This window comes from Sarcophilus harrisii, chromosome 2, assembly GCF_902635505.1.
Source record: "Sarcophilus harrisii chromosome 2, mSarHar1.11, whole genome shotgun sequence".
Taxonomy (NCBI): domain Eukaryota; kingdom Metazoa; phylum Chordata; class Mammalia; order Dasyuromorphia; family Dasyuridae; genus Sarcophilus; species Sarcophilus harrisii.
In genome coordinates, this window is record NC_045427.1 from 251,417,125 (window position 1) to 251,425,980 (window position 8,856).

Consider the following 8,856-nt stretch of genomic DNA (forward strand, 5'->3'; position numbering starts at 1 on the left):
TTCCCTGTCTACTTCTATTCTCCCTTATATTAGTTTTCCCTTTTCCTTTCCCCTTTCCCTTTATTCTTCCCTATATGCTTCTCTGTGAATCTAAATATATCTAATATTCTCTCTTTGAGCCAAATCTCATGAGAGTAAGATTCATACAATGCTCATCCCCCTTCCTTCTTTCCTTCAAATGTAATAGCTCTTTTTCGCTTCCTCATAAGATATAATTTACCCTTTAAGTTTGTCTTCCTCTTCTAGTAGAATCACTTTTCCTCTTCTAGTTTATTTTTATATCATCACAATAAAATTAAATTTTACCTACATCCTCTAAGTATACCCCTAACAGAGTTAAGTTAGACATATCATCTTCCCATAAAGGTATAAAAGCTTTTTAACTTTTAAAAGACAGCTATTGTTTTCTTTTCTTTTTACCTTTTTATGCTTCTTTTGAGTTCTGTATTTGAAGGTCAAGTTTTCTATTCAGCTCTGTTCTTTTCATCAGAAATAAATGAAATTCACCTATTTCATTAAATGTCCATCTTTTTCCCTGAAATATAATACTCAATTTTGCTGAATAGTTTATTCCAGCCTGCAATCCAAGTTTATTTGCTTTTTAAGATGCCAGATTCCATATCCAGCATTCCTATAAAGTAGAAACTTCTGGGTCCTGGGTAATCCTGATTGTGGCTCCTCAATATTTATTTTTTTTTCTTTCTGGCTGCTTGTAATATTTTCTCCTTAATTTGATGATTGTGAAATTTAGCTGCAATGTTCCTTGGAGTTTTCATTTTGGGATCTCTTTCAGGAGGTGATTTTTGAATTCTTTCAATGGCTATTTTACCGCCTGGTTCGAAGATATCAGGGAAGTTTTCCTTGATGGTTTCCTGAAAGATGATGTCTAGGCTCTTTTTTCATCATGATTTTCAAGAAGTCCAGTAATCCTTAGATTATTTCTTCTAGATCTATTTTCTAGGTGAATTGTTTTTTTTCAAGGAGGCATTTTACATTTTCTTTTATTGTTTTCTTTTGCTCTTTTGGTTTTCTTTGACTGATTCTTGAAGTCTCATTGAATCATTCATTTCCATTTGTTCACTTCTATTTTTAGTGAATTATTTTCTTCAGTTAACTTTTTTTATCTCCTTTTGCATTTGGCCAATTGTACTTTTAAATGAGGTGTTTGTGTTCATTGAATTTTTTTCCATTTCATAAATTCTGCTTTTCAATGAATTGGTTTCTTTTTCATATATATTTTGTAAGTAATTATATGCTTTTCTCCATTTTGTCAAATCTATTTTATAAGGAATCATTTACTTCTTTCATTTCATCAAATCTATTTTGTAAAGAGTTTTCTTCAGATACTTTCTGTTTTTCATTTTCCAAACTCTTTGCCAAGTTTTCATTTCCCCATTTTTTCTAACTCTCTTTTAATGTTCTTTTTTATTTCTTTCAAGATAATCTTGTGAAATAGGAACCAACTCATATTATCCTTTGGGGGCTTCGTCTGAAGATGATTTGCCTTTAGGATTCTCAATGTTTGAGGTCTATTCTTCTCTTTCTCCTTAAAAGCTATCTATGGTCAGATTTCTTTTTGCTTTTTTGCTTATTTTTTTTAAAGATTGAGGTCTGCTCTTAAGGCAAAGGGGTGGCAGCTTCTTTAGGTTGCCCTAGGGCCTCCTGTTACCTAACTTCCAGTGCTGGGTAGGCATAGCCAAATCCCACATTTTTCTGGAATTCAGAGACTCACTATTTGCCTTTGTATTTACTTTGGTGTCTCACAGATTCTCTTCTGATGCACTGGCTCATAACCAGGACAAAGTAGCCTAAGAGCCTCCCAGTAGCTTCCTTGGTGTGGTATGTTGCAAAGCCCTGGGTTCCTGCCCTGAGCTCCTTGCCCTGCATCTGGGCTCAGCAGCCTCTCCAACTGCCTGATTGAAACATACCTTTTCTGAAGTTCTTCCAAAGTATCTTCTTCTGGAAATTTGTTACACTCCAAATATTTGTGGGTTCTGTCACTCCAAAACCAGTTCACAGGCTTAATCTGGTGTTGTTCTGAGGAACACTAGGAAGAGCTCAGATAAAGATGTTTCTTCTCTCCACCATCTTGGCTCTGAGCTCCTACCCAGTTCTTTATATATTTTAGAAATAAGATCTTTATGAGAAACACTGATTGTAAAAATTTTCCCCAGCTTTCTACTTCCCGTCTAATCTTGATTGCTTTGGTTCTGTTTATGCAAAAAACTTTTTTAACTTAGCATAATCAATAATATCCCTTTTGCATTTCATAATGTTCTCCAGTTCTTTTTTGGTCACAAATTACTCCCTTCTCCAAAGATCCTATAGATAAACTATCCCTTGTTCTACTAATGTGCTTATAATATTTATACATAAATCATACATCCATTTTGACCTTATTTTGGTAGGAGAATGTGAGATGAAGGTCTATACTGACTTTGTGACATATCATTTTTCATTATTCTCAGCAATTTTTATCAAATAGTGTGTTCTTATCTCAGAAGTCTCAGGAGTTTATCAAAGATTAGATTACTAGATGTAAAGGGCTGAAACTCTGAATAGGTGCACTTGAATCAGACAACTAAGCACTTAAGGCTAATTATCTATTTGACAATGACTCTATTAGTATATGTCTGGAATTGCTCTTCTCATAGTTAATGCCGGCTCAATATTTGGGGTTAAGAGAATTGTAGGTAAGGATTAGAGGGTGGGTGAGAGAGGGGAGAGAACTTCACTTTGCAACAGGACCAGGAGAAAAGAGGTTGTTGGTGAGCTTTTGGCAGTTTGTCTGTCTTCACTTCTCCCCTTAAAGACCAAGGGCTTTTACTTATCCTGACTCCACCTGTTCCTGAGGCCTCTAGGGAGCTAACCTGGACTTTACAACTACAGTCATTGATTATTGGATCATGTGTATCTAATTTATTCCATTGACCTACAAGTCTATTACTTAGCCAGTACCATGTGTTTTTGATGACTGCTGCTTTATAATAGAATTTCAGATCTGTTACTTCTATGCTACAATCTTTAATATTTTTTAAATTAACCTCCTTGATATTCTTGAACTTTTCCTTTTCCAGATAAATTTTATTATTTTATCTATCTATAAAATAATTTTTCCAATTTGATTGGTATCAACATATATTTTTAAAAGTTATAAAATAAACCAAAAATCTAGATACAGTTTCAAATATAACATTACCCACCTTATCAATAGTGTAGTATTATAAACTTATTTGGAGGAAAGTTAAAAATAGGAGAGGAGTATCAGTCTTTCTAAAATACTCCTCTAATATATCATTTCTTAGCCCCCAAACTGAGCACAGTCTTACTTTCCTCTGATTTAGGAATCTGATTTTGATTCTGGGATTCTAGGTGTAACTTCTTTCTTAACCTAGTATATTGTCTAAGACACTGAGCTTTTCCTATTAGACCAGGCCTTTCCATTACAATGTGAGTTTCTTGAAAGTATAAACTGTCTTTTGTCTTTCTTGATATCATCAGAACTAATCAGAGTGCCTGGAACATGGTAGATGCTTAATGCATATTTACTGACTGACATGCTGACTGCAATCTTCTGATCTCCATCCTTGCAGGATCCAAATATTCCCTCCTTCTTAGATTCTTTTGTAACATTTTTCCTGGGAAATATGTGTAATCAGGCAATTGTCATGTATGTGAAGAACTGTGGTGATGACACTTCACTATTCAATTGATGTTTTAAATGAGCTATTTTTTTCACCCATTAACCACATGAGTTATTTTAATGTTCACTACACTATCAGAATATCTGCCTCCTCTTGTTTCTCTCATTAATAGTCTATCATTTAACTTTTATTTTATTGTTGTTTTCTTTTCTTTATTAAAATCAAATTTGGCTTTTCAAAAATTGCTCTAGTAAGGGATATTTTTCAGTTTTTTGTTTTTTTTCTAATAGAGGAGGCAGTTAGGTAGCTCAATGAATAGAGCACTGGACCTGGTTTCAGGAAGACTAGCCTCAGACAGTTATTAGCTATGTAATACTGGATAATGCTCTTAATCTCTGTTTGCCTCAATCCAATGGAGAAGGAATTGGTAACACTCCTATATCTTTATCAAGGAAAATTTATATACATGATGTAATCCACAATTGGCTATGACTGAACAAGTGAATAACAACATTCTAATCTTAAAAAAATCATTAGAAAATAAAAAATAAAATGGATGAAATGACCTTTTATTAAAAGGCAAAGTAAGTTATACATAGCAATTACCCATAAAAGAAAAAGAAAAAATTTCTTATGATATGATCATAAATTCAGATCTAGGAAAAAACCTTAAAGATCAAGATTTAAGGAATTTGATGTGGTATACAGAATTATTTACAGATATTAGTTCTAGCAAACAATTAGAAAATACCTAGGCACAGATCTTTTATAACTTCTATCTGGTTACTTCCTTCATAAAGGAATAAACTAAGTCAATGTATGCTAAAGACTGAAGGGCATTTTCACCCAGTCAGTGTTCAAACCCATAAGATAGCTAAGCCTTTTTACCTATCCCAAAGCTAAACTCCCTAATAAAAGATCAATTTGTCTTATTAAAAAATTCTTATCACCTGGACATATACTAGGCTGTAAACTTCACATCATGGAAAAGCTTTGTCCTGCCATAAAATGTTCCTTATAAGCAGTAACCATGGACTATGAAACTAATATATAAGAACATTATTTATTACCATAGCTTCAATTTATTTATGGTTTGTGCATGTTAAACAAACTTTCTTTTTTATATATTATTAGTATGACAAAATATAATTCCGTTCTCACCAATATGAAGATTGTATTGGCTAGTGCTAATTTTAAAGGTTTCTATTTCAATCAGAAGGATGCAGTGCACACACAAATGTATGTGTATTTATTTCATGACAAAAATATGTTTTGAAATATGAGATTTCTTGTCATGACGTGGTACTGGCCATTGTGACATCTGGTCACACTTCAAAATAGAGCTTTTCTCTCCTGTATAGCCAGATGGTACAGTAGATAGAGTACTGGAGCTGTAGAAATAAAGACCTGTGTTTAGCTCAAGACTCAAGATATTTACTATCTATGTGATCATGGGTAAGTACTTAAACTCTATGTATCTCAATTTTTTTCATTTATAAAATGTAGATAACAATGGTACCAATATCTCAGAATTGTTGTGTCAAGTAAAAAATATTAGTAAGATACTTTTCCAACCCTAAAGATCTATGTAAAAGCTAGCTATCTTTATGCCATGTAATATGCAGTTGCAGAACTCTTACTCTGTAGGGAAGTACAGAGTACCCATTACACCTTTCCATGTTTCCATTTATATACTTGTACTATTTGGTGGAGTGATTCCAAAATTGGACTTAGATTTTCTAAATAGCTCTATGAGTCAACTCCTGAAAGTTGTTTTTTGGGAGTTTTACCTGTGTTACATATATTATTTCATTTGATACACATAACATCTCTGTGAGAGAAAAAAATTATTATTAGCTTTCATTATTTCCATTTTATATGTAAGAAAACTGATGTTCATAGAAATTGAGTTGCTTATCCAATCACACAATAAGGGAGAATTGATAAGATTGTGATAGCTTGATACTTCATGATATTAGAGGATCAAAAAATTTTAGGGAAGGAAGAAACTTCAAGTTCATATAAATTTTTTTCTTGCTAAATATTTCTTGAGTTTCAGCATATTTTATCATTGGAAAAGTAAATTAATGTTCAATCATTTGGTCCTTTGATTTAAAGAAACACAAAAACATACATACTCCTAAAATACAGGCATAGGACAGCAATGATGGACCACATTATAAATATACATTATCTTTATTAATAAAAGTTAATATATTTGTGAAAAAGTTAATATATTTGTAAAGCGCAATAGGTCCTTCTGAAATAGGATTTATCTTGGTTGGATTTTAACATGATTGTTATCACGAACTTCACCTACAAAGTCTGTCTGGAGCCAACATGTTGGTTCCGTAGTCTTATCATAGCTGCCTTCATCTCCTGATTTCTCAAAGTGTAGATGATTGGATTCAGGAGAGGAGTGATGACTGAGTAAAACACTGAGAGAAATTTGTCTACTGAAAAACTACTAAATGGTGAGGCATATATAAAAATGCACGGCCCAAAGAATAGAGTTACTACTGTGATGTGAGCAGACAAAGTTGACATAGCCTTGGAGAGCCCACCAGAAGAGCGACGCTGGACAGTGATCAAGATGACAGTGTAGGAGACAAACAAGAGGATGAAACAAATTAGTGAGAGCAGGCCACTGTCAGCAATAACAAGCAAGTCCAGGACATAGGTGTTGGTGCAGGCAAGCTTGATCACCAAAGGGAGATCACAAAAAACATTGTCAACCACATTGGGACCACAAAAGGGCAGGTTTATGGTAAAGGCCATTTGGCTCATGGTGTGTACAAAACCCACAGCCCAGGAAAGCAACACAAAGCCAATCAGTGTTCGATGGCTCATGATAGTTGTGTAATGGAGGGGTTTACATATTGCAACATAACGATCGACTGCCATGAATATAAGGAGAGTCATCTCACTACCCCCCAAAAAATGGAGGAAAAACATTTGGGCCATGCAGCCCCATAAGGAAATGATTTTCTGTTCACTAAGGCAATCTGTGATCATCTTAGGAACAGTAATAGTAGAAATAGTCATATCCAAAAAGGAAAGGTTAGCCAGAAGGAAATACATGGGAGTAGAGTGGAGGTGGGAATCAAAAATCACCATAATTATAATAAGAATGTTTCCTGTCATGATTGATGCATAGGCCAGAAAGAAGACTACAAAAAAAAAAATCTCAAGTTCCCAAATACTGGTAAGTCCTAACAAGACAAATTCAGATATCAGAGAGTCATTCTTCAGATCCATTTATTCTGCTCCAAACTTCCAAAAATTTTCTAAAGATAAAACAAGGAATAAAAAGCCAGTTTGAGTTGAATACTCATGATCATTATATGGACATATATAAAGTTGATATTGGTCTCCTAGAGATAGCTTTGAAGAAAGTAGGGGAAAAAATCAGTCTTAATTACTAGTAGGAATGTTGAATTAATTCATTTCCCCAAACTAGAAATTAGAACATATGAAATAATTAAAACAAATGCTGAAAATGCCATTTTGTATGATTTGGTATATTCACATTACACTTTGGTTTTAACACTTTAAAGTTATCAGACACTACCCAATTATATGCTATGTTAGTCTCTAAATGATTTTGCATGTTAATAAACAATTAAAATCATCAACTCATTAGTGAATTCAGTTACAATGACTAATCTAAGTTTAAGATGCAGATGAAACACATTTTTAATTTCAGATAGATAGGACATACATCTTTAGTTATGAAACAATAAACAGCATATAACTATAAATCCTCATATTTATAATAATAGATTTTTCAAATTGAAGTAAAAATTACTGCCTTTGTCAGAAAAGCCATTTCTATAATTCTTCTACTCTAGTCACTTGCAATTACTAATTTATTTTGACTTTAAATTGTAAGACAGAGCTAGTCTTCCTCCTTCAGCAAGAAGACTATAAGACATTCCCTGTCTAACAAAAGAAATTTGTTTCACCATGAGGGATATTTTTGTGATTACCACCCAGTTTACATTTGGTAATTCTTGTTCACAACAGTAGAGATTTAGCAAATGGGTACTTGAATACCTAAATTTCCTATTGCTTAAACAATTAAGCAGGGCTGTACTATACATTACTTTGAGTTCTTATTAAATTTCTGATGCCTTACCCTTTGATTCAACAGTCTTACTACTGGGCTTATATCCCAAAGAGATTATAAAGAAGGGAAAGGGACTTGTATGTGCACGAATGTTTGTGGCAGCCCTTTTTGTAGTGGCTAGAAACTGGAAACTGAATGGATGCCCATCAGTTGGAGAATGGCTGAATAAATTGTGGTATATGAATATTATGGAATATTATTGTTCTGTAAGAAATGACCAACAGGATGATTTCAGAAAGGCCTGGAGAGACTTACACGAACTGATGCTGAGTGAAATGAGCAGGACCAGGAGATCATTATATACTTCAACAATAATACTATATGATGACCAGTTCTGATGGACCTGGCCATCCTCAGCAATGAGATCAACCAAATCATTTCCAATGGAGCAGTAATGAACTGAACCAGCTACGCCCAGAGAAAGAACTCTGGGAGATGACTAAAAACCATTACATTGAATTCCCAATCCCTATATTTATGCCCACCTGCATTTTTGATTTCCTTCACAAGCTAATTGTACAATATTTCAGAGTCTGATTCTTTTTGTACAGCAAAATAATGGTTTGGTCACGTATACTTATTGTGTATCTAATTTATATTTTAATATATTTAACATCTACTGATCATCCTGCCATCTGGGGGAGGGGGTGAGGGGTAAGAGGCGAAAAATTGGAACAAGGGGTTTGGCAATTGTTAATGCTGTAAAGTTACCCATGCATATAACCTGTAAATAAAAGACTATTAAATAAAAAAAAATAAATTTCTGATGCTTATATGCTTTTCTATGCAGTTACTACAACTACTACTACTATTACTACCACTACAAATACTACTACTATAATATTTCAATATTTAAGTTTCTTTAAGTCATGCTTGCCTATCTAGATCAATAGATTTTTAAAATCTTTCAAAAATTTCATCTTTATAATGTCATTATTATATAAGGACTCATGTTTATCTAAAACTATTCTTTTCAAAATTTATTTGAAGATATGCCATTATATTTCTTTGTCAAAATTTTACCAATTCCTCAATTTTTGGATTCTCTCTCACCCCTCATCTTAATAAAAAAATCACAATTAT

At 33.3% G+C, this 8,856-nt stretch overlaps 1 protein-coding gene across 1 annotated transcript; it reads right to left on the bottom strand.

The window, feature by feature from the left end:
* Positions 1–5,960: 5,960 nt before the first annotated feature.
* Positions 5,961–6,902, bottom strand: LOC116421119 (olfactory receptor 4L1-like). The gene has a single exon (XM_031949497.1). The coding sequence runs from the start codon at positions 6,900–6,902 to the stop codon at positions 5,961–5,963; it is 942 nt and encodes a 313-aa protein (XP_031805357.1).
* Positions 6,903–8,856: the final 1,954 nt, after the last annotated feature.

What these genes read in the sequence shown, in the direction of transcription:
- LOC116421119 (XM_031949497.1), bottom strand. Translation starts at nt 6,902, where the DNA reads ATGGATCTGAAGAATGACTCTCTGATATCTGAATTTGTCTTGTTAGGA.